This window comes from Ambystoma mexicanum, chromosome 13 (assembly GCF_040938575.1).
Source record: "Ambystoma mexicanum isolate Mex_15411 chromosome 13, UKY_AmexF1_1, whole genome shotgun sequence".
In the NCBI taxonomy this organism is placed as follows: domain Eukaryota; kingdom Metazoa; phylum Chordata; class Amphibia; order Caudata; family Ambystomatidae; genus Ambystoma; species Ambystoma mexicanum.
The window spans coordinates 733,716,836-733,743,709 of record NC_090938.1 but is presented as its reverse complement, the minus strand read 5'-3'; the positions used below and the strand labels follow the sequence as shown (position 1 = coordinate 733,743,709).

At 51.2% G+C, this 26,874-nt stretch overlaps 1 protein-coding gene across 1 annotated transcript in view; it reads left to right on the top strand.

Moving 5' to 3' along the window:
* Positions 1–572: 572 nt before the first annotated feature.
* The window catches only part of LOC138521843 (uncharacterized), a 44,321-nt gene continuing 18,019 nt past the window's right edge, over positions 573–26,874 (top strand). Inside the window, exon 1 of the mRNA XM_069634983.1 lies at positions 573–1,351. Within this exon, the coding sequence (XP_069491084.1) occupies positions 788–1,351 (564 nt within the window). The 5' untranslated portion in view covers positions 573–787. The remainder of the gene's footprint in view (positions 1,352–26,874) is intronic.

The following is a 26,874-nucleotide window of genomic DNA, read 5'->3' as shown; positions in this document are numbered from 1 at the left end:
GCAAGCAAGTATTTTGCAGAGATTAAACAAATGCCTCGTTTGTGCTTTTAAATGGGTGGTACCACGAGCGACGCCAGCGGTAGCTCAATAAACATTGCAGGGAAACAATCGCCTTATCATGAAACGGCTTTGGGTTATCAGAAAGGAATGTGAAAAGCTGGGCTTTTGTTATTCTGGCCTGTGCTGGCTCAGGCCGCAGCACTGTGGAGTCACACACAACTGCAATAGGTTATTACAGGTGGGAGTGATGTCACATGCTTATGCTGTTTTGATGGCAGAGGAGTACTGAGGTCAGACTTATAAGAGCAGCATGTAACATGCTTCCGTACAGGTAATGCGGGGTTCGATGCATAATTGATTGTCACTTTTTCACTAAATACATTGCAATGCAAAACATGTGCAAATATAACTGTAGAAAAAAATCTGGAGCCTGCTGATGAAATCAGGAGCTGCACAGGGTCTATTCCGGGGTCTCTTAAGTCCTGGCGTAGCCAACCATCGCGCAGGGTGATGCAACAGCGCAGGACGCACGTGCGCAACACCTGCTGCTGCCGGTAACATGTGCACTTGGCTGTCCTTCAGCAACTCCTCTGCTCCGGGCCCCCTGCCGCAGGCGCTGGCAATGCCCGCGCTCTGCTTTTAGCATGCTCTGTAAGGCAGCCGCCATGCCCTGGCAGGAGGGGTGACCCAGGAGCCTTTGACAGCTGGCCCTGCAGCACTCTAGCCAGGCTTGGGAGTTGCACAGCCGTCGCTGGGGTCAACTTTCTTGGACTTTTGGACCTTGACAATGGCTTCTGTACCCTCCGCCCCTGCCCGGGCAGCCGTAAACCGGTGTCCACGGCGAGTGCTCCAGGCCCAGGGCGCCAGAGGGGTGCTGAAAAACAGGCCAGGGCGATACGACCCGGACCCCACTGTCTTCCCGGGCCACCCTGGTTGGAGAGTTGACATTGGCAGGAGTACCTGGGTGCGAGGAGCTGGCCGGCTGGAACTGGGCAGACCTGGTCACTGGGACAAAGCTTGGGAGATCTGGGGCGCTGTCCCAGCAGCTAAGGATGGCGCCACTCTGCGCCCCACGGCACAGCCGTGGGCATGCAGCTCCCTGCAGCTGGGGAACACCTGCCTGCTTTTTCACTGGTCTATGCAGAGAAGAGGCTGGCGCCAGCCATGTTCCCATGCCCCAGCCTCAGTGTCCAGGCTGCCAGGAGAAACCCAGAATGCTGGAAGCCTGCATCTCGTCTTGGGGCCCGGGGCCCCCGCCCTGTGGAAGTGGCAACTTGTGTGGAGGAAGGGGATATCACCGGAAGTGACACGGATCCACTATACACAATGTGGTGTGAAGCAGGAACGCGAGGTTGGTGTGCCCCGATTCATGGCTTCACCTGTAGTCCACTCCCAATGCATGCCTTTACCTGTAGTCCACTCCCAATGCAAGCGTCCTTTACCTGTAGTCCACTCCCAATGCATGCCTTTACCTGTAGTCCACCCCCAATGCAAGCCTTTACCTGTAGTCCACTCCCAATGCAAGCGTCCTTTACCTGTAGTCCACTCCCAATGCATGCCTTTACCTGTAGTCCACTCCCAATGCAAGCCTTTACCTGTAGTCCACTCCCAATGCATGCCTTTACCTGTAGTCCACGCCCAATGCATGCCTTTACCTGTAGTCCACTCCCAATGCAAGCGTCCTTTACCTGTAGTCCACTCCCAATGCATGCCTTTACCTGTAGTCCACTCCCAATGCATGCCTTTACCTGTAGTCCACTCCCAATGCAAGCCTTTACCCAATGCAAGCGTTTACCCGTAGTCGTGCTTCAGGGCATGGCTTTACCTGTAGTCCACTCCCAATTAATGGCTTCACTTGTAGTCCACTCCCAATGCATACCTTTACCTGTAGTCCACTCCCAATGCATACCTTTACCTGTAGTCCACTCCCAATGCATGCCTTTACCTGTAGTCCACTCCCAATGCAAGCCTTTACCTGTAGTCCGCTCCCAATGCAAGCCTTTACCTGTAGTCCACTCCCAATGCAAGCCGTTACCTGTAGTCCACTCCCAATGCATGCCTTTACCTGTAGTCCACTCCCAATGCAAGCATTTACCCAATGCAAGTGTTTACCTGTAGTCCTGCTTCAGGGCATGCCTTTACCTGTGGTCCACTCCCAATGCACGCCTTTACCTGTAGTCCACTCCCAATGCAAACATCCTTTACCTGTAGTCCACTCCCAATGCATGCCTTTACCTGTAGTCCACTCCCAATGCAAACGTCCTTTACCTGTAGTCCACTCCCAATGCATGCCTTTACCTGTAGTCCACTTCCAATGCATGCCTTTACCCGTAGTCCACTCCCAATGCAAGCCTTTACCTGTAGCCCACTCCCAATGCAAGCCTTTACCTGTAGCCCACTCCCAATGCAAGCCTTTACCCGTAGTCCACTCCCAATGCAAGCCTTTACCTGTAGCCCACTCCCAATGCAAGCGTTTACCTGTAGTCCTGCTTCAGGGCATGGCTTCACTTGTAGTCCACTCCCAATGCATACCTTTACCTGAAGTCCACTCCCAATGCATGCCTTTACCTGTAGTCCACTCCCAATGCAAGCCTTTACCTGTAGTCCACTCCCAATGCAAGCGTTTACCTGTAGTCCACTCCCAATGCATACCTTTACCTGTAGTCCACTCCCAATGCAAGCCTCCTTTGCCTGTAGTCCACTCCCAGTGCAATCCTCCTTTGCCTGTAGTCCACTCCCAATGCAAGCCTTTACCTGTAGTCCTGCTCCCGGGCATGGCTTCACCTGTAGTCCACTCCCAATGCATGCCTTTACCTGTAGTCCACTCCCAATGCAAGCCTTTACCTGTAGTCCTGCTTCAGGGCATGGCTTTACCTGTAGTCCACTCCCAATTCATGGCTTCACTTGTAGTCCACTCCCAATGCATACCTTTACCTGACGTCCACTCCCAATGCATGCCTTTACCTGTAGTCCACTCCCAATGCAAGCCTTTACCTGTAGTCCACTCCCAATGCAAGCGTTTACCTGTAGTCCTGCTTCAGGGCATGGCTTCACTTGTAGTCCACTCCCAATGCATGCCTTTAGCTGTAGTCATGCTACAGGGCATGGCTTCACTTGTAGTCCACTCCCAATGCATACCTTTACCTGTAGTCCACTCCCAATGCATACCTTTACCTGTAGTCCACTCCCAGTGCAATCCTCCTTTGCCTGTAGTCCACTCCCAATGCATGCCTTTACTTATTTTTATTTATTTTATTTTATTTTATTTTATTACATTTGTTATACGCCCAGACCCGGGGGTATCACGGCGTAGTTACAGACAATGGGATAATGCAATCTTAGAATGAACATAGAGGTGTAAATGTATAACAATCAAAAATGTACAATAATAGGAATCAATAATATACACTAATATACAAAGCAGTCAGGTAAAAAAGTTGATTGGTGGGGATTAGTGCACTGGTTCAGTTAGAACTTGTTGAAGAGCCAAGTCTTCAAAAGGCTTTTGAATTTACCTGTACGTCCACTCCCAATGCATGCCTTTACCTGTAGTCCTGCTCCCGGGCATGGCTTCACCTGTAGTCCACTCCCAATGCATGCCTTTACCTGTAGTCCACTCCCAATGCAAGCCTTTACCTGTAGTCCTGCTTCAGGGCATGGCTTTACCTGTAGTCCACTCCCAATTCATTGCTTCACTTGTAGTCCACTCCCAATGCATGCCTCCTTTACCTGTAGTCCACTCCCAATGCATGCCTTTACCTGTAGTCCTGCTCCCGGGCATGGCTTCACCTATAGTCCACTCCCAATGCATGCCTTTACCTGTAGTCCACTCCCAATGCATGCCTTTACCTGTAGTCCACTCCCAATGCAAGCCTTTACCTGTAGTCCACTCCCAATGCAAGCCTTTACCTGTAGTCCACTCCCAATGCATGCCTTTACCTGTAGTCCACGCCCAATGCATGCCTTTACCTGTAGTCCACTCCCAATGCAAGCGTCCTTTACCTGTAGTCCACTCCCAATGCATGCCTTTACCTGTAGTCCACTCCCAATGCATGCCTTTACCTGTAGTCCACTCCCAATGCAAGCCTTTACCCAATGCAAGCGTTTACCCGTAGTCGTGCTTCAGGGCATGGCTTTACCTGTAGTCCACTCCCAATTAATGGCTTCACTTGTAGTCCACTCCCAATGCATACCTTTACCTGTAGTCCACTCCCAATGCATACCTTTACCTGTAGTCCACTCCCAATGCATGCCTTTACCTGTAGTCCACTCCCAATGCAAGCCTTTACCTGTAGTCCACTCCCAATGCAAGCCTTTACCTGTAGTCCACTCCCAATGCAAGCCGTTACCTGTAGTCCACTCCCAATGCATGCCTTTACCTGTAGTCCACTCCCAATGCAAGCATTTACCCAATGCAAGTGTTTACCTGTAGTCCTGCTTCAGGGCATGGCTTTACCTGTAGTCCACTCCCAATGCAAACGTCCTTTACCTGTAGTCCACTCCCAATGCATGCCTTTACCTGTAGTCCACTTCCAATGCATGCCTTTACCCGTAGTCCACTCCCAATGCAAGCCTTTACCTGTAGCCCACTCCCAATGCAAGCCTTTACCTGTAGCCCACTCCCAATGCAAGCCTTTACCCGTAGTCCACTCCCAATGCAAGCCTTTACCTGTAGCCCACTCCCAATGCAAGCCTTTACCTGTAGCCCACTCCCAATGCAAGTGTTTACCTGTAGTCCTGCTTCAGGGCATGGCTTCACTTGTAGTCCACTCCCAATGCATACCTTTACCTGTAGTCCACTCCCAATGCATGCCTTTACCTGTAGTCCACTCCCAATGCAAGCCTTTACCTGTAGTCCACTCCCAATGCAAGCGTTTACCTGTAGTCCTGCTTCCGGGCATGGCTTCACATGTAGTCCACTCCCAATGCATGCCTTTACCTGTAGTCCACTCCCAATGCATGCCTTTACCTGTAGTCCACTCCCAATGCAAGCCTCCTTTGCCTGTAGTCCACTCCCAGTGCAATCCTCCTTTGCCTGTAGTCCACTCCCAATGCAAGCCTTTACCCGTAGTCCACTCCCAATGCAAGCCTTTACCTGTAGTCAGCTCCCAATGCAAGCCTTTACCTGTAGTCCACTCCCAATGCAAGCCTTTACCTGTAGTCCACTCCCAATGCAAGCCTTTACCTGTAGTCCACTCCCAATGCAATCCTCATTTACATGTAGTCCACTCCCAATGCATGCCTTTACCTGTAGTCCACTCCCAATACAAGCCTTTCCTGTAGTCCACTCCCAATGCATGCCTTTACCTGTAGTCCACTCCCAATGCAAGCCTCCTTTGCCTGTAGTCCACTCCCAGTGCAATCCTCCTTTACCTGTAGTCCACTCCCAGTCCTGCAACAGGGCATGGCTTTACTAGCAGTCCACTCCCAAGGCATGCCTTCACCTGTAGTCCTGCTACAGGGCATGGCTTCACCTGTAGTCCACTCCCAATGCATGCCTTTACCTGTAGTCCACTCCGAATGCATGTCTTCACCTGTAGGCCTGCTACAGGGCATGGCTTCACTTGTAGTCCACTCCCAATGCAAGCCTCCTTTGCCTGTAGTCCACTCCCAGTGCAATCCTCCTTTACTTGTAGTCCACTCCCAGTCCTGCTACAGGGCATGGCTTTACTTGAATCAACTCCCAATGCATGCCTTTACCTGTAGTCCTGCTACAGGGCATGGCTTCACTTGTAGTTCACTCCCAATGTAAGCCTTTACCTATAATCCTGCTACACGGCATGGCTTTACTTGCAGTCAACTCCCAATGCATGCCCTTACCTGTAGTCCTGCTACAGGGCATGGCTTCACCTGTAGTCCACTCCCAATGCATGCCTTTACCTGTAGTCCACTCCGAATGCATGTCTTCACCTGTAGGCCTGCTACAGGGCATGGCTTCACTTGTAGTCCACTCCCAATGCAAGCCTCCTTTGCCTGTAGTCCACTCCCAGTGCAATCCTCCTTTACTTGTAGTCCACTCCCAGTCCTGCTACAGGGCATGGCTTTACTTGAATCAACTCCCAATGCATGCCTTTACCTGTAGTCCTGCTACAGGGCATGGCTTCACTTGTAGTTCACTCCCAATGTAAGCCTTTACCTATAATCCTGCTACACGGCATGGCTTTACTTGCAGTCAACTCCCAATGCATGCCCTTACCTGTAGTCCTGCTACAGGGCATGGCTTCACCTGTAGTCCACTCCAATGCATGCCTTTACCTATAGTCCTGCTACAGGGCATGGCTTTACTCGCAGTCCACTCCCAAGGCATGGCTTTACATGTAGTCTTGCTACAGGTTGATCTACCTGTAGTCCACTCTCACTTCATGGCTTTACTTGTAGTCCACTCCCAAGACTTGGCTTTACCTGTAGTCTTGCTACAGGCATGGATCTACCTGTAGTCCACTCTCAATTCATGGCTTCACTTGTAGTCCACTCCCAAGGCATGGCTTTACCTGTAGCCCTGCTCCAGGCATTGATTTACCTGTAGTTCACTCTCAGTGCATGGCTTTACCTGGAGCCCTGCGCCAAGGCCTGACTTTACTTGTAGTCCACTCCCAATCTATGGATGTACTTGTAGTCCACTCCCGATGCATGCCTTTACCTGTAAATCCACTCCCAATGCATGCCTCCTTTACCTGTAGTCCACTCCCAATGCATGCCTTTACCTGTAGTCCTGCTTCCGGGCATGGCTTCACAGTAGTCCACTCCCAATGCATGCCTTTAGCTGTAGTCCTGCTACAGGGCATGGCTTCACCTGTAGTCCACTCCCAATGCATGCCTTTACCTGTAGTCCACTCCCAATGCATGCCTTTACCTGTACTCCACTCCCAATGCATGCCTTTACCTGTAATTCACTCCCAATGCATGCCTTTAACTGTAGTTCTGCTCCAGGGCATGGCTTTGCCTTTAGTCCACTCCCAATGCAAGCATCCTTTACCTGTAGTCCACTCCCAATGCATGCCTTTACCTGTACCCCATTCCCAATGCAAGCGTCCTTTACCTGTAGTCCACTCCCAATGCATGCCTTTACCTGTAGTCCACTCCCAATGCAAGCATCCTTTACCTGTAGTCCACTCCCAATGCATGCCTTTACCTGTAGTCCACTCCCAATGCAAGCGTCCTTTACCTGTAGTCCACTCCCAATGCATGCCTTTACCTGTAGTCCACTCCCAATGCAAGCCTTTACCTGTAGTCCACTCCCAATGCAAGCCTTTACCTGTAGTCCTGCTTCAGGGCATGGCTTTACCTGTAGTCCAGTCCCAATGCATGGCTTTACCTGTGGTCCACTCCCAATGCACGCCTTTACCTGTAGTCCACTCCCAATGCAAACGTCCTTTACCTGTAGTCCACTCCCAATGCATGCCTTTACCTGTAGTCCACTCCCAATGCAAGCCTTTACCCAATGCAAGTGTTTACCTGTAGTCCTGCTTCAGGGCATGCCTTTACCTGTAGTCCACTCCCAATGCAACCCTTTACCTGTAGTCCTGCTTCAGGGCATGGCTTTACCTGTAGTCCACTCCCAATTCATGGCTTCACTTGTAGTCCACTCCCAATGCATACCTTTACCTGTACGTCCACTCCCAATGCATGCCTCCTTTACCTGTAGTCCACTCCCAATGCATGCCTTTACCTGTACATCCACTCCCAATGCATGCCTCCTTTACCTGTAGTCCACTCCCAATGCATGCCTTTACCTGTACATCCACTCCCAATGCATGCCTTTACCTGTAGTCCACTCCCAATGCAAGCCTTTACCTGTAGTCCACTCCCAATGCATGCCTTTACCTGTAGTCCACTCCCAATGCAAGCCTTTACCCGTAGTCCACTCCCAATGCAAGCCTTTACCCGTAGTCCACTCCCAATGCAAACCTTTACTCGTAGTCCACTCCCAATGCAAGCCTTTACCTGTAGTCCACTCCCAATGCAAGCTTCCTTTACATGTAGTCCACTCCCAATGCATGCCTTTACCTGTAGTCCACTCCCAATGCAATCCTCCTTTACATGTAGTCCACTCCCAATGCATGCCTTTACCTGTAGTCCACTCCCAATACAAGCCTTTCCTGTAGTCCACTCCCAACGCATGCCTTTACCTGTGGTCCACTCCCAATGCAAGCCTCCTTTGCCTGTAGTCCTCTCCCAGTGCAATCCTCCTTTACCTGTAGTCCACTCCCAGTCCTGCTACAGGGCATGGCTTTACTTGCAGTCCACTCCCAAGGCATGCCTTCACCTGTAGTCCTGCTACAGGGCATGGCTTCACCTGTAGTCCACTCCCAATGCATGCCTTTACCTGTAGTCCACTCCGAATGCATGCCTTCACCTGTAGTCCTGCTACAGGGCATGGCTTCACTTGTAGTCCACTCCCAATGCAAGCCTCCTTTGCCTGTAGTCCACTCCCAGTGCAAACCTCCTTTACCTGTAGTCCACTACCAGTCCTGCTACAGGGCATGGCTTTACTTGAGTCAACTCCCAATGCACACCTTTACCTGTAGTCCTGCTACAGGGCATGGCTTCACTTGTAGTTCACTCCCAATGTAAGCCTTTACCTGTAGTCCACTCCCAATGCAAACCTTTACCTGTAAGTCCACTCCCAATGCATGCCTTACCTGTAGTCCTGCTACAGGGCCTGGCTTTACTTGCAGCCCACTCCCAATGCAAGCCTTTACCTATAATCCTGCTACAGGGCATGGCTTTACTTGCAGTCAACTCCCAATGCATGCCTTTACCTGTAGTCCTGCTACAAGGCATGGCTTCACCTGAAGTCCACTCCAATGCATGCCTTTACCTATAGTCCTGCTACAGGGCATGGCTTTACTCGCAGTCCACTCCCAAGGCATGGCTTTACATGTAGTCTTGCTACAGGCATGGATCTACCTGTAATCCACTCTCACTTCATGGCTTTACTTGTAGTCCACTCCCAAGACATGGCTTTACCTGTAGTCTTGCTACAGGCATGGATCTACCTGCAGTCCACTCACAATTCATGGCTTCACTTGTAGTCCACTCCCAAGGCATGGCTTTACCTGTAGCCCTGCTCCAGGTCATTGATTTACCTGTAGTCCACTCCCAATGCATGGCTTTACCTGTAGCCCTGCTCCAGGGCATGGCTTTACCTGGAGCCCTGCTCCAAGGCCTGACTTTACTTGTAGTACACTCCCAATCTATGGATGTAGTTGTAGTCCACTCCCAATGCATGCCTTTACCTGTAGTCCACTCCCAATGCAAGCCTTTAGCTGTAGTCCTGCTTCCGGGCATGGCTTCACCAGTAGTCCACTCCCAATGCATGCCTTTAGCTGTAGTCCTGCTACAGGGCATGGCTTCACCTGTAGTCCACTCCCAATGCAAGCCTTTACCTGTAGTCCTGCTACAGGGCATGGCTTTGCCTTTAGTCCACTCCCAATGCATGGCTTTACCTGTAGTCCACTCCCAATGCATGGCTTTACTTGTAGTCCACTCCCAAGGCATGGCTTTACCTGTAGTCCACTCCCAATACATGGCTTTACCTGTAGTCCACTCCCAAGGCATGGCTTTACCTGTAGTCCACTTCCAATGCAATCCTCCTTTACCTGTAGTCCACTCCCAGTCCTGCTACAGGACATGGCTTTAATTGAGTCAACTCCCAACGCATGCCTTTACCTGTAGTCCTGCAACAGGGCATGGCTTCACTTGTAGTTCACTTCCAATGTAAGCCTTTACTTGTAGTCCACTCCCAATCTATGGATGTACTTGTAGTCCACTCCCAATGCATGCCTTTACCTGTAAATCCACTCCCAATGCATGCCTCCTTTACCTGTAGTCCACTCCCAATGCATGCCTTTACCTGTAGTCCTGATTCCGGACATGGCTTCACCAGTAGTCCACTCCCAATGCATGCCTTTAGCTGTAGTCCTGCTACAGGGCATGGCTTCACCTGTAGTCCACTCCCAATGCAAGCCTTTACCCGTAGTCCACTCCCAATGCATGCCTTTACCTGTACTCCACTCCCAATGCAAGCATCCTTTACCTGTAGTCCACTCCCAATGCATGCCTTTACCTGTACTCCACTCCCAATGCAAGCCTTTACCTGTAGTCCACTCCCAATGCAAGCCTTTACATGTAGTCCTGCTTCAGGGCATGGCTTTACCTGTAGTCCACTCCCAATGCATGGCTTTACCTGTGGTCCACTCCCAATGCACGCCTTTACCTGTAGTCCACTCCCAATGCAAACGTCCTTTACCTGTAGTCCTCTCCCAATGCATGCCTTTACCTGTGGTCCACTCCCAATGCATGCCTTTACCTGTGGTCCACTCCCAATGCATGGCTTTACCTGTGGTCCACTCCCAATGCAAGCCTTTACCTGTAGCCCACTCCCAATGCAAGCCTTTACCCAATGCAAGTGTTTACCTGTAGTCCTGCTTCAGGGCATGCCTTTACCTGTAGTCCACTCCCAATGCAAGCCTTTACCTGTAGTCCTGCTTCAGGGCATGGCTTTACCTGTAGTCCACTCCCAATTCATGGCTTCACTTGTAGTCCACTCCCAATGCATACCTTTACCTGTACGTCCACTCCCAATGCATGCCTCCTTTACCTGTAGTCCACTCCCAATGCATGCCTTTACCTGTAGTCCTGCTCCCGGGCATGGCTTCACCTATAGTCCACTCCCAATGCATGCCTTTACCTGTAGTCCACTCCCAATGCATGCCTTTACCTGTAGTCCACTCCCAATGCAAGCCTTTACCTGTAGTTCACTCCCAATGCAAGCCTTTAACTGTAGTCCACTCCCAATGCAAGCCTTTACTCGTAGTCCACTCCCAATGCAAGCCTTTACCTGTAGTCCACTCCCAATGCAAGCTTCCTTTACCTGTAGTCCACTCCCAATGCATGCCTTTACCTGTAGTCCACTCCCAAAGCAATCCTCCTTTACATGTAGTCCACTCCCAATGCATGCCTTTACCTGTAGTCCACTCCCAATACAAGTCTTTCCTGTAGTCCACTCCCAATGCATGCCTTTACCTGTAGTCCACTCCCAATGCAAGCCTCCTTTGCCTGTAGTCCACTCCCAGTGCAATCCTCCTTTACCTGTAGTCCACTCCCAGTCCTGCTACAGGGCATGGCTTTACTTGCAGTCCACTCCCAAGGCATGCCTTCACATGTAGTCCTGCTACAGGGCATGGCTTCACCTGTAGTCCACCCCCAATGCATGCCTTTACCTGTAGTCCACTCCGAATGCATGCCTTCACCTGTAGTCCTGCTACAGGGCATGGCTTCACTTGTAGTCCACTCCCAATGCAAGCCTCCTTTGCCTGTAGTCCACTCCCAGTGCAATCCTCCTTTACCTGTAGTCCACTCCCAGTCCTGCTACAGGGCATGGCTTTACTTGAGTCAACTCCCAATGCACGCCTTTACCTGTAGTCCTGCTACAGGGCATGGCTTCACTTGTAGTTCACTCCCAATGTAAGCCTTTACCTGTAGTCCACTCCCAATGCAAACCTTTACCTGTAAGTCCACTCCCAATGCATGCCTTACCTGTAGTCCTGCTACAGGGCCTGGCTTTACTTGCAGCCCACTCCCAATGCAAGCCTTTACCTATAATCCTGCTACAGGGCATGGCTTCACCAGTAGTCCACTCCCAATGCATGCCTTTACCTGTAGTCCTGCTACAGGGCATGGCTTCACCTGTAGTCCACTCCAATGCATGCCTTTACCTATAGTCCTGCTACAGGGCATGGCTTTACTCGCAGTCCACTCCCAAGGCATGGCTTTACATGTAGTCTTGCTACAGGCATGGATCTACCTGTAATCCACTCTCACTTCATGGCTTTACTTGTAGTCCACTCCCAAGACATGGCTTTACCTGTAGTCTTGCTACAGGCATGGATCTACCTGTAGTCCACTCTCAATTCATGGCTTCACTTGTAGTCCACTCCCAATGTATGGCTTTACTTGTAGTCCACTCCCAAGGCATGGCTTTACCTGTAGCCCTGCTCCAGGACATTGATTTACCTGTAGTCCACTCCCAATGCATGGCTTTACCTGGAGCCCTGCTCCAAGGCCTGACTTTACTTGTAGTCCACTCCCAATCTATGGATGTACTTGTAGTCCACTCCCAATGCATGCCTTTACCTGTAAATCCACTCCCAATGCATGCCTCCTTTACCTGTAGTCCACTCCCAATGCATGCCTTTACCTGTAGTCCTGCTTCCGGGCATGGCTTCACCAGTAGTCCACTCCCAATGCATGCCTTTAGCTGTAGTCCTGCTACAGGGCATGGCTTCACCTGTAGTCCACTCCCAATGCAAGCCTTTACCTGTAGTCCACTCCCAATGCATGCCTTTAACTGTAGTCCTGCTCCAGGGCATGGCTTTGCCTTTAGTCCATGCCCAATGCATAGCTTTACCTGTAGTCCACTCCCAATGCATGGCTTTACTTGTAGTCCACTCCCAAGGCATGGCTTTACCTGTAGTCCACTCCCAATACATGGCTTTACCTGTAGTCCACTTCCAATGCAATCCTCCTTTACCTGTAGTCCACTCCCAATGCATGACTTTACCTGTAGTCCACTCCCAGTCCTGCTACAGGGCATAGCTTTAATTGAGTCAACTCCCAACGCATGCCTTTACCTGTAGTCCTGCTACAGGGCATGGCTTCACTTGTAGTTCACTCCCAATGTAAGCCTTTACTTGTAGTCCACTCCCAATCTATGGATGTACTTGTAGTCCACTCCCAATGCATGCCTCTACCTGTAAATTCACTCCCAATGCATGCCTCCTTTACCTGCATTACACTCCCAATGCATGCCTTTACCTGTAGTCCTGCTTCCGGGCATGGCTTCACCAGTAGTCCACTCCCAATTCATGCCTTTAGCTGTAGTCCTGCTACAGGGCATGGCTTTGCCTTTAGTCCACTCCCAATGCAAGCATCCTTTACCTGTAGTCCACTCCCAATGCATGCCTTTACCTGTACTCCACTCCCAATGCAAGCGTCCTTTACCTGTAGTCCACTCCCAATGCATGCCTTTACCTGTAGTCCACTCCCAATGCAAGCATCCTTTACCTGTCGTCCACTCCCAATGCATGCCTTTGCCTGTAGTCCACTCCCAATGCAAGCGTCCTTTACCTGTAGTCCACTCCCAATGCATGCCTTTACCTGTAGTCCACTCCCAATGCAAGCCTTTACCTGTAGTCAACTCCCAATGCAAGCCTTTGCCTGTAGTCCACTCCCAATGCAAGCCTTTACCTGTTGTCCTGCTTCAGGGCAGGGCTTTACCTGTAGTCCACTCCCAATGCATGGCTTTACCTGTGGTCCACTCCCAATGCACGCCTTTACCTGTAGTCCGCTCCCAATGCAAACGTCCTTTACCTGTAGTCCACTCCCAATGCATGCCTTTACCTGTTGTCCACTCCCAATGCAAGCCTTTACCCAATGCAAGTGTTTACCTGTAGTCCTGCTTCAGGGCATGCCTTTACCTGTAGTCCACTCCCAATGCAAGCCTTTACCTGTAGTCCTGCTTCAGGGCATGGCTTTACCTGTAGTCCACTCCCAATTCATGGCTTCACTTGTAGTCCACTCCCAATGCATACCTTTACCTGTACGTCCACTCCCAATGCATGCCTCCTTTACCTGTAGTCCACTCCCAATGCATGCCTTTACCTGTAGTCCTGCTCCCGGGCATGGCTTCACCTATAGTCCACTCCCAATGCATGCCTTTACCTGTAGTCCACTCCCAATGCAAGCCTTTACCTGTAGTCCACTCCCAATGCAAGTCTTTACCTGTAGTTCACTCCCAATGCAAGCCTTTACCTGTAGTCCACTCCCAATGCAAGCCTTTAACTGTAGTCCACACCCAATGCAAGCCTTTACTCGTAGTCCACTCCCAATGCAAGCCTTTACCCGTAGTCCACTCCCAATGCAAACCTTTACCTGTAGTCCACTCCCAATGCAAGCCTTTACCTGTAGTCCACTCCCAATGCAAGCTTCCTTTACCTGTAGTCCACTCCCAATGCATGCCTTTACCTGTAGTCCACTCCCAATGCAATCCTCCTTTACATGTAGTCCACTCCCAATGCGTGCCTTTACCTGTAGTCCACTCCCAATACAAGCCTTTCCTGTAGTCCACTCCCAATGCATGCCTTTACCTGTAGTCCACTCCCAATGCAAGCCTCCTTTGCCTGTAGTCCACTCCCAGTGCAATCCTCCTTTACCTGCAGTCCACTCCCAGTCCTGCTACAGGGCATGGCTTTACTTGCAGTCCACCCCCAAGGCATGCCTTCACCTGTAGTCCTGCTACAGGGCATGGCTTCACCTGTAGTCCACTCCCAATGCATGCCTTTACCTGTAGTCCACTCCGAATGCATGCCTTCACCTGTAGTCCTGCTACAGGGCATGGCTTCACTTGTAGTCCACTCCCAATGCAAGCCTCCTTTGCCTGTAGTCCACTCCCAGTGAAATCCTCCTTTACCTGTAGTCCACTCCCAGTCCTGCTACAGGGCATGGCTTTACTTGAGTCAACTCCCAATGCACGCCTTTACCTGTCGTCCTGCTACAGGGCATGGCTTCACTTGTAGTTCACTCCCAATGTAAGCCACTCCCAATGCAAACCTTTACCTGTAAGTCCACTCCCAATGCATGCCTTACCTGTAGTCCTGCTACAGGGCCTGGCTTTACTTGCAGCCCACTCCCAGTGCAAGCCTTTACCTATAATCCTGCTACAGAGCATGGCTTTACTTGCAGTCAACTCCCAATGCATGCCTTTACCTGTAGTCCTGCTACAGGGCATGGCTTCACCTGTAGTCCACTCCAATGCATGCCTTTACCTATAGTCCTGCTACAGGGCATGGCTTTACTCGCAGTCCACTCCCAAGGCATGGCTTTACATGTAGTCTTGCTACAGGCCTGGATCTACCTGTAGTCCACTCTCACTTCATGGCTTTACTTGTAGTCCACTCCCAAGACATGGCTTTACCTGTAGTCTTGCTACAGGCATGGATCTACCTGTAGTCCACTCACAATTCATGGCTTCACTTGGAGTCCACTCCCAATGTATGGCTTTACTTGTAGTCCACTCCCAAGGCATGGCTTTACCTGTAGCCCTGCTCCAGGGCATTGATTTACCTGTAGTCCACTCCCAATGCATGGCTTTACCTGTAGCCCTGCTCCAGGGCATGGCTTTACCTGTAGTTCACTCTCAGTGCATGGCTTTACCTGGAGCCCTGCTCCAAGGCCTGACTTTACTTGTAGTCCACTCCCAATCTATGGATGTAGTTGTAGTCCACTCCAAATGCATGCCTTTACCTGTAAATCCACTCCCAATGCATGCCTCCTTTACCTGTAGTCCACTCCCAATGCAAGCCTTTACCTGTAGTCCTGCTTCCGGGCATGGCTTTACCTGTAGTCTTGCTACAGGCATGGATCTACCTGTAGTCCACTCACAATTCATGGCTTCACTTGGAGTCCACTCCCAATGTATGGCTTTACTTGTAGTCCACTCCCAAGGCATGGCTTTACCTGTAGCCCTGCTCCAGGGCATTGATTTACCTGTAGTCCACTCCCAATGCATGGCTTTACCTGTAGCCCTGCTCCAGGGCATGGCTTTACCTGTAGTTCACTCTCAGTGCATGGCTTTACCTGGAGCCCTGCTCCAAGGCCTGACTTTACTTGTAGTCCACTCCCAATCTATGGATGTAGTTGTAGTCCACTCCAAATGCATGCCTTTACCTGTAAATCCACTCCCAATGCATGCCTCCTTCACCAGTAGTCCACTCCCAATGCATGCCTTTAGCTGTAGTCCTGCTACAGGGCATGGCTTCAGTTTGCCCAAGACTTGGGGAGCTGATAGTAGGACAACTGAGTCCGGGGGTGTTCTCAACTCCTCCTCTCCCTCTGTGTTGTGTATCATGACCACTATCCGCTTCTCCTGGGGTGCGGAGGGAAGTGACTCCGTGGTGCCCCCTGGACTTAGTACTTTCACCACAAGGGAGTCTATAGGTTGGGGCAGGTGCCAGGATCCCATCACCCTCATCTCCCGTACGGGCGAGTTAGGATGCTCGAGGCATTCTCCTTCCGCTCCTTCAGCGCACAGTGGGGCTATCACCGGGTTTATTATTCTTCCACACCCGATTTCTCGGCCCTGAGCTGTGAGGGTGGGTGATGTGACTGAAGGTGTAGGGGGGGACACAGGACACATCGATGTTGCTGTAACAGCTTGGGGATTTTCTAAGGCTCGTGTCGCCATTAGCGCTGTTATAGCCGGTAAACCTTCCACACTTTGAGATTCAATCGGAGGAAACCTGAAGTCACTTACTTCGTTCATCTCAGTATGCCGGATGGAGTTTACCTGTGCTTCTTTTCCCGCGTGTTTTATTCGGGAAATCCGCTGCAATCTCAGGGTTGCCAGTTGCTCTACACTTTCTGGCGAGGTTGCGCTGTCCTTGTTGTTACACGGTGGCGGGCGAGGTTTGCCGTTTCTTAATACGCGCTTGTCCTGGGCCTCCACCCCAAGTTTCCGCTTTGCGGGCTCCTCTATGGCTGCCATCCGCCGGGCCTGAAGGGCGATGGATCGATATGCAAGCAAGGTGCGTTCGTCGCAGGCTCGTCAAGCGGTCACGCGGGCCCGTGGACTGCTGACTGCCCTTGTCAGTCCCTTCGCGGTCCGCTTTGCGGAGGGCTGGATGTTTGTAGAATGGAGGGCTCGGGGCACGCCTCTAAGCACACGCCTCCAACAGTAGAAACAGAAGAAACTGAAAAGGTACTCGAACACCAGCACAGCGTGCTGGTACTGCTGACTGCCCTTGTCAGTCCCTTCGCGGTCCGCTTCGCGGAGGGCTGGATGTTTGTAGAATGGAGGGCTCGGGGCACGCCTCTGAGCACACGCCTCCAACAGTAGAAACAGTAGAAACTGAAAAGGTACTCGAACACCAGCACAGCGTGCTGGTACTGCTGACTGCCCTTGTCAGTCCCTTCGCGGTCCGCTTCGCGGAGGGCTAGATGTTTGTAGAATGGAGGGCTCGGGGCACGCCTCTGAGCACACGCCTCCAACAGTAGAAACAGTAGAAACTGAAAAGGTACTCGAACACCAGCATAGCGTGCTGGTACTGCTGACTGCCCTTGTCAGTCCCTTCGCGGTCCGCTTCGCGGAGGGCTGGATGTTTGTAGAATGGAGGGCTCGGGGCACGCCTCTGAGCACACGCCTCCAACAGTAGAAACAGTAGAAACTGAAAAGGTACTCGAACACCAGCACAGCGTGCTGGTACTGCTGACTGCCCTTGTCAGTCCCTTCGCGGTCCGCTTCGCGGAGGGCTAGATGTTTGTAGAATGGAGGGCTCGGGGCACGCCTCTGAGCACACGCCTCCAACAGTAGAAACAGTAGAAACTGAAAAGGTACTCGAACACCAGCATAGCGTGCTGGTACTGCTGACTGCCCTTGTCAGTCCCTTCGCGGTCCGCTTCGCGGAGGGCTGGATGTTTGTAGAATGGAGGGCTCGGGGCACGCCTCTGAGCACACGCCTCCAACAGTAGAAACAGTAGAAACTGAAAAGGTACTCGAACACCAGCACAGCGTGCTGGTACTGCTGACTGCCCTTGTCAGTCCCTTCGCGGTCCGCTTCGCGGAGGGCTGGATGTTTGTAGAATGGAGGGCTCGGGGCACGCCTCTGAGCACACGCCTCCAACAGTAGAAACAGTAGAAACTGAAAAGGTACTCGAACACCAGCACAGCGTGCTGGTACTGCTGACTGCCCTTGTCAGTCCCTTCGCGGTCCGCTTCGCGGAGGGCTGGATGTTTGTAGAATGGAGGGCTCGGGGCACGCCTCTGAGCACACGCCTCCAACAGTAGAAACAGTAGAAACTGAAAAGGTACTCGAACACCAGCACAGCGTGCTGGTACTGCTGACTGCCCTTGTCAGTCCCTTCGCGGTCCGCTTCGCGGAGGGCTGGATGTTTGTAGAATGGAGGGCTCGGGGCACGCCTCTGAGCACACGCCTCCAACAGTAGAAACAGTAGAAACTGAAAAGGTACTCGAACACCAGCACAGCGTGCTGGTACTGCTGACTGCCCTTGTCAGTCCCTTCGCATGGCTTTACTTGTAGTCCACTTCCAAGGCATGGCTTTACCTGTAGCCCACTCCCAATACATGGCTTTACCTGTAGTCCACTCCCAAGGCATGGCTTTACCTGTAGTCCACTTCCAATGCAATCCTCCTTTACCTGTAGTCCACTCCCAGTCCTGCTACAGGGCATGGCTTTAATTGAGTCAACTCCCAACGCATGCCTTTACCTGTAGTCCTGCTACAGGGCTTGGCTTCACTTGTAGTTCACTCCCAATGTAAGCCTTTACTTGTAGTCCACTCCCAATCTATGGATGTACTTGTAGTCCACTCCCAATGCATGCCTTTACCTGTAAATCCACTCCCAATGCATGCCTCCTTTACCTGTAGTCCACTCCCAATGCATGCCTTTACCTGTAGTCCTGCTTCCGGACATGGCTTCACCAGTAGTCCACTCCCAATGCATGCCTTTAGCTGTAGTCCTGCTACAGGGCATGGCTTCACCTGTAGTCCACTCCCAATGCAAGCCTTTACCTGTAGTCCACTCCCAATGCATGCCTTTACCTGTACTCCACTCCCAATGCAAGCGTCCTTTACCTGTAGTCCACTCCCAATGCATGCCTTTACCTGTACTCCACTCCCAATGCAAGCGTCCTTTACCTGTAATTCACTCCCAATGCATGCCTTTAACTGTAGTCCTGCTCCAGGGCATGGCTTTGCCTTTACTCCACTCTCAATGCAAGCATCCTTTACCTGTAGTCCACACCCAATGCATGCCTTTACCTGTACTCCACTCCCAATGCAAGCGTCCTTTACCTGTAGTCCACTCCCAATGCATGCCTTTACCTGTAGTCCACTCCCAATGCAAGCGTCCTTTACCTGTAGTCCACTCCCAATGCATGCCTTTACCTGTAGTCAACTCCCAATGCAAGCCTTTACCTGTAGTCCACTCCCAATGCAAGCCTTTACCTGTAGTCCTGCTTCAGGGCATGGCTTTACCTGTAGTCCACTCCCAATGCATGGCTTTACCTGTGGTCCACTCCCAATGCACGCCTTTACCTGTAGTCCACTCCCAATGCAAACGTCCTTTACCTGTAGTCCACTCCCAATGCATGCCTTTACCTGTAGTCCACTCCCAATGCAAGCCTTTACCTGTAGCCCACTCCCAATGCAAGCCTTAACCCAATGCAAGTGTTTACCTGTAGTCCTGCTTTAGGGCATGCCTTTACCTGTAGTCCACTCCCAATGCAAGCCTTTACCTGTAGTCCTGCTTTAGGGCATGGCTTTACCTGTAGTCCACTCCCAATTCATGGCTTCACTTGTAGTCCACTCCCAATGCATACCTTTACCTGTATGTCCACTCCCAATGCATGCCTCCTTTACCTGTAGTCCACTCCCAATGCATGCCTTTACCTGTAGTCCTGCTCCCGGGCATGGCTTCACCTATAGTCCACTCCCAATGCATGCCTTTACCTGTAGTCCACTCCCAATGCAAGCCTTTACCTGTAGTCCACTCCCAATGCAAGCCTTTACCTGTAGTTCACTCCCAATGCAAGCCTTTACCTGTAGTCCACTCCCAATGCAAGCCTTTAACTGTAGTCCACTCCCAATGCAAGCCTTTACTCGTAGTCCACTCCCAATGCAAGCCTTTACCTGTAGTCCACTCCCAATGCAAGCTTCCTTTACCTGTAGTCCACTCCCAATGCATGCCTTTACCTGTAGTCCACTCCCAATGCAATCCTCCTTTACATGTAGTCCACTCCCAATGCATGCCTTTACCTGTAGTCCACTCCCAATACAAGTCTTTCCTGTAGTCCACTCCCAATGCATGCCTTTACCTGTAGTCCACTCCCATTGCAAGCCTCCTTTGCCTGTAGTCCACTCCCAGTGCAATCCTCCTTTACCTGTAGTCCACTCCCAGTCATGCTACAGGGCATGGCTTTACTTGCAGTCCACTCCCAAGGCATGCCTTCACCTGTAGTCCTGCTACAGGGCATGGCTTCACCTGTAGTCCACTCCCAATGCATGCCTTTACCTGTAGTCCATTCCGAATGCATGCCTTCACCTGTAGTCCTGCTACAGGGCATGGCTTCACTTGTAGTCCACTCCCAATGCAAGCCTCCTTTGCCTGTAGTCCACTCCCAGTGCAATCCTCCTTTACCTGTAGCCCACTCCCAGTCCTGCTACAGGGCATGGCTTTACTTGAGTCAACTCCCAATGCACGCCTTTACCTGTAGTCCTGCTACAGGGCATGGCTTCACTTGTAGTTCACTCCCAATGTAAGCCTTTACCTGTAGTCCACTCCCAATGCAAACCTTTACCTGTAAGTCCACTCCCAATGCATGCCTTACCTGTAGTCCTGCTACAGGGCATGGCTTTACTTGCAGTCAACTCCCAATGCATGCCTTACCTGTAGTCCTGCTACAGGGCCTGGCTTTACTTGCAGCCCACTCCCAATGCAAGCCTTTACCTATAATCCTGCTACAGGGCATGGCTTCACCAGTAGTCCACTCCCAATGCATGCCTTTACCTGTAGTCCTGCGACAGGGCATGGCTTCACCTGTAGTCCACTCCAATGCATGCCTTTACCTATAGTCCTGCTACAGGGCATGGCTTTACTCGCAGTCCACTCCCAAGGCATGGCTTTACATGTAGTCTTGCTACAGGCATGGATCTACCTGTAATCCACTCTCACTTCATGGCTTTACTTGTAGTCCACTCCCAAGACATGGCTTTACCTGTAGTCTTGCTACAGGCATGGATCTACCTGTAGTCCACTCTCAATTCATGGCTTCACTTGTAGTCCACTCCCAATGTATGGCTTTACTTGTAGTCCACTCCCAAGGCATGGCTTTACCTGTAGCCCTGCTCCAGGACATTGATTTACCTGTAGTCCACTCCCAATGCATGGCTTTGCCTGTAGCCCTGCTCCAGGGCATGGCTTTACCTGTAGTTCACTCTCAGTGCATGGCTTTACCTGGAGCCCTGCTCCAAGGCCTGACTTTACTTGTAGTCCACTCCCAATCTATGGATGTACTTGTAGTCCACTCCCAATGCATGCCTTTACCTGTAAATCCACTCCCAATGCATGCCTTTACCTGTCGTCCTGCTTCCGGGCATGGCTTCACCAGTAGTCCACTCCCAATGCATGCCTTTAGCTGTAGTCCTGCTACAGGGCATGGCTTCACCTGTAGTCCACTCCCAATGCAAGCCTTTACCTGTAGTCCACTCCCAATGCATGCCTTTACCTGTACTCCACTCCCAATGCATGCCTTTACCTGTAGTCCTGCTCCAGGGCATGGCTTTGCCTTTAGTCCATGCCCAATGCATAGCTTTTCCTGTAGTCCACTCCCAATGCATGGCTTTACTTGTAGTCCACTCCCAAGGCATGGCTTTACCTGTAGTCCACTCCCAATACATGGCTTTACCTGTAGTCCACTCCCAAGGCATGGCTTTACCTGTAGTCCACTTCCAATGCAATCCTCCTTTACCCGTAGTCCACTCCCAATGCATGCCTTTACCTGTAGTCCACTCCCAGTCCTGCTACAGGGCATAGCTTTAATTGAGTCAACTCCCAACGCATGCCTTTACCTGTAGTCCTGCTACAGGGCATGGCTTCACTTGTAGTTCACTCCCAATGTAAGCCTTTACTTGTAGTCCACTCCAAATCTATGGATGTACTTGTAGTCCACTCCCAATGCATGCCTCTACCTGTAAATCCACTCCCAATGTATGCCTCCTTTACCTGCAGTTCACTCCCAATGCAAGCTTTTACCTGTAGTCCTGCTTCCGGACATGGCTTCACCAGTAGTCCACTCCCAATGCATGCCTTTAGCTGTAGTCCTGCTACAGGGCATGGCTTTGCCTTTAGTCCACTCCCAATGCAAGCATCCTTTACCTGTAGTCCACTCCCAATACATGCCTTTACCTGTACTCCACTCCCAATGCAAGCGTCCTTTACCTGTAGTCCACTCCCAATGCATGCCTTTACCTGTAGTCCACTCCCAATGCAAGCATCCTTTACCTGTTGTCCACTCCCAATGCATGCCTTTACCTGTAGTCCACTCCCAATGCAAGCGTCCTTTACCTGTAGTCCACTCCCAATGCATGCCTTTACCTGTAGTCCACTCCCAATGCAAGCATCCTTTACCTGTCGTCCACTCCCAATGCATGCCTTTACCTGTAGTCCACTCCCAATACATGCCTTTACCTGTACTCCACTCCCAATGCAAGCGTCCTTTACCTGTAGTCCACTCCCAATGCATGCCTTTACCTGTAGTCCACTCCCAATGCAAGCATCCTTTACCTGTCGTCCACTCCCAATGCATGCCTTTACCTGTAGTCCACTCCCAATGCAAGCGTCCTTTACCTGTAGTCAACTCCCAATGCAAGCCTTTGCCTGTAGTCCACTCCCAATGCAAGCCTTTACCTGTAGTCCTGCTTCAGGGCATGGCTTTACCTGTAGTCCACTCCCAATGCATGGCTTTACCTGTGGTCCACTCCCAATGCACGCCTTTACCTGTAGTCCACTCCCAATGCAAACGTCCTTTACCTGTAGTCCACTCCCAATGCATGCCTTTACCTGTTGTCCACTCCCAATGCAAGCCTTTACCCAATGCAAGTGTTTACCTGTAGTCCTGCTTCAGGGCATGCCTTTACTGTAGTCCACTTCCAATGCAAGCCTTTACCTGTAGTCCTGCTTCAGGGCATGGTTTTACCTGTAGTCCACTCCCAATTCATGGCTTCACTTGTAGTCCACTCCCAATGCATACCTTTACCTGTACGTCCACTCCCAATGCATGCCTCCTTTACCTGTAGTCCACTCCCAATGCATGCCTTTACCTGTAGTCCTGCTCCCGGGCATGGCTTCACCTATAGTCCACTCCCAATGCATGCCTTTACCTGTAGTCCACTCCCAATGCAAGCCTTTACCTGTAGTCCACTCCCAATGCAAGCCTTTACCTGTAGTTCACTCCCAATGCAAGCCTTTACCTGTAGTCCACTCCCAATGCAAGCCTTTAACTGTAGTCCACTCCCAATGCAAGCCTTTACCCGTAGTCCACTCCCAATGCAAACCTTTACCCGTAGTCCACTCCCAATGCAAGCCTTTACCTGTAGTCCACTCCCAATGAAAGCTTCCTTTACCTGTAGTCCACTCCCAATGCATGCCTTTACCTGTAGTCCACTCCCAATGCAATCCTCCTTTACATGTAGTCCACTCCCAATGCATGCCTTTACCTGTAGTCCACTCCCAATACAAGCCTTTCCTGTAGTCCACTCCCAATACATGCCTTTACCTGTAGTCCACTCCCAATGCAAGCCTCCTTTGCCTGTAGTCCACTCCCAGTGCAATCCTCCTTTACCTGCAGTCCACTCCCAGTCCTGCTACAGGGCATGGCTTTACTTGCAGTCCACCCCCAAGGCATGCCTTCACCTGTAGTCCTGCTACAGGGCATGGATTCACCTGTAGTCCACTCCCAATGCATGCCTTTACCTGTAGTCCACTCCGAATGCATGCCTTCACCTGTAGTCCTGCTACAGGGCATGGCTTCACTTGTAGTCCACTCCCAATGCACCTCCTTTGCCTGTAGTCCACTCCCAGTGAAATCCTCCTTTACCTGTAGTCCACTCCCAGTCCTGCTACAGGGCATGGCTTTACTTGAGTCAACTCCCAATGCACGCCTTTACCTGTCGTCCTGCTACAGGGCATGGCTTCACTTGTAGTTCACTCCCAATGCAAGCCTTTACCTATAATCCTGCTACAGGGCATGGCTTCACCAGTAGTCCACTCCCAATGCATGCCTTTACCTGTAAATCCACCCCCAATGCATGCCTTACCTGTAGTCCTGCTACAGGGCCTGGCTTTACTTGCAGCCCACTCCCAATGCAAGCCTTTACCTATAATCCTGCTACAGGGCATGGCTTCACCAGTAGTCCACTCCCAATGCATGCCTTTACCTGTAGTCCTGCTACAGGGCATGGCTTCACCTGTAGTCCACTCCCAATGCATGCCTTTACCTGTAGTCCTGCTACAGGGCATGGCTTCACCTGTAGTCCACTCCCAATGCAAGCCTTTACCCAATGCAAGTGTTTACCTGTAGTCCTGCTTCAGGGCATGCCTTTACCTGTAGTCCACTCCCAATGCAAGCCTTTACCTGTAGTCCTGCTTCAGGGCATGGTTTTACCTGTAGTCCACTCCCAATTCATGGCTTCACTTGTAGTCCACTCCCAATGCATACCTTTACCTGTACGTCCACTCCCAATGCATGCCTCCTTTACCTGTAGTCCACTCCCAATGCATGCCTTTACCTGTAGTCCTGCTCCCGGGCATGGCTTCACCTATAGTCCACTCCCAATGCATGCCTTTACCTGTAGTCCACTCCCAATGCAAGCCTTTACCTGTAGTCCACTCCCAATGCAAGCCTTTACCTGTAGTCCACTCCCAATGCAAGCCTTTAACTGTAGTCCACTCCCAATGCAAGCCTTTACCCGTAGTCCACTCCCAATGCAAGCCTTTACCCGTAGTCCACTCCCAATGCAAACCTTTACCCGTAGTCCACTCCCAATGCAAGCCTTTACCTGTAGTCCACTCCCAATGAAAGCTTCCTTTACCTGTAGTCCACTCCCAATGCAATCCTCCTTTACATGTAGTCCACCCCCAATGCATGCCTTTACCTGTAGTCCACTCCCAATACAAGCCTTTCCTGTAGTCCACTCCCAATGCATGCCTTTACCTGTAGTCCACTCCCAATGCAAGCCTCCTTTGCCTGTAGTCCACTCCCAGTGCAATCCTCCTTTACCTGTAGTCCACTCCCAGTCCTGCTACAGGGCATGGCTTTACTTGCAGTCCACCCCCAAGGCATGCCTTCACCTGTAGTCCTGCTACAGGGCATGGATTCACCTGTAGTCCACTCCCAATGCATGCCTTTACCTGTAGTCCACTCCGAATGCATGCCTTCACCTGTAGTCCTGCTACAGGGCATGGCTTCACTTGTAGTCCACTCCCAATGCACCTCCTTTGCCTGTAGTCCACTCCCAGTGAAATCCTCCTTTACCTGTAGTCCACTCCCAGTCCTGCTACAGGGCATGGCTTTACTTGAGTCAACTCCCAATGCACGCCTTTACCTGTCGTCCTGCTACAGGGCATGGCTTCACTTGTAGTTCACTCCCAATGTAAGCCTTTACCTGTAGTCCACTCCCAATGCAAACCTTTACCTGTAAGTCCACTCCCAATGCATGCCTTACCTGTAGTCCTGCTACAGGGCATGGCTTTACTTGCAGTCAACTCCCAATGCATGCCTTTACCTGTAGTCTTGCTACAGGCATGGATCTACCTGTAGTCCACTCTCAATTCATGGCTTCACTTGTAGTCCACTCCCAATGTATGGCTTTACTTGTAATCCACTCCTAAGGCATGGCTTTACCTGTAGCCCTGCTCCAGGGCATGGCTTTACCTGTAGTTCACTCTCAGTGCATGGCTTTACCTGGAGCCCTGCTCCAAGGCCTGACTTTACTTGTAGTCCACTCCCAATCTATGGATGTACTCCTTCTACAGGGCATGGCTTCAACTGTAGTCCACTCCCAATGCATGCCTTTACCTGTAAATCCACTCCCAATGCATGCCTCCTTTACCTGTAGTCCACTCCCAATGCATGCCTTTACCTGTAGTCCTGCTTCCGGGTATGGCTTCACCTGTAGTCCACTCACAATGCATGCCTTTAGCTGTAGTCCTGCTACAGGTCATGGCTTGACCTGTAGTCCACTCCCAATGCAAGCCTTTACTTGTAATTCACTCCCAAGCATGCCTTTACCTGTAGTCCTGCTCCAGGGCATTGCTTTGCCTGTAGTCCACTCCCAATGCATGGCTCTACCTGTAGTCCACTCCCAATGCATGGCTTTACTTGTAGTCCACTCCCAATACATGGCTTTACCTGTAGACCACTCCAAAGGCATGGCTTTACCTGTAGTCCGCTTCCAAGGCATGGCTTTACCTGTAGTCCACTCCCAAGGCATGGCTTTACCTGTAGTCCGCTTCCAAGGCATGGCTTTACCTGTAGTCCGCTTCCAAGGCATGGCTTTACCTGTAGTCCGCTTCCAAGGCATGGCTTTACCTGTAGTCCACTCCCAAGGCATGGCTTTACCTGTAGTCCACTCCCAATGCAAGCCTTTACCTGTAGTCCTGCTTCAGGGCATGGCTTTACCTGTAGGCCACTCCCAATTCATGGCTTCACTTGTTGTCCACTCCGAATGCATGCCTTTACCTGTAAGTCCACTCCCAATGCTTGCCTCCTTTACTTGTAGTCCACTCCCAATGCATGCCTCTACCTGTAGTCCACTCCCAATGCAAGCCTTTACCTGTAGTCCTGCTTCAGGGCATGGCTTCACCTGTAGTCCACTTCCAATTCATGGCTTCACTTGTTGTCCACTCCCAATGCATGCCTTTACCTCTAAGTCCATTCCCAATGCATGCCTCCTTAACTTGTAGTCCACTCCCAATGCATGCCTCTACCTGTAGTCCTGCTCCCGGGCATGGCTTCACCTGTAGTCCACTCCCAATGCGGCTTTTACCTTTAGTCCACTCCCAATGCATGCCTTTACCTTTAGTCCACTCCCAATGCAAGATTTTACCTGTAGTCCACTCCAATGCAAGCCTTTACCTGTAGTCCACTCCCAATGCAAGCCTTTACCTGTAGTCCTGCTTCGGGGCATGGCTTTACCTGTAGTCCACTCCCAATTCATGGCTTCACTTGTTGTCCACTGCCAATGCATGCCTTTACCTGTAAGTCCACTCCCAATGCATGCCTCCTTTACTTGTAGTC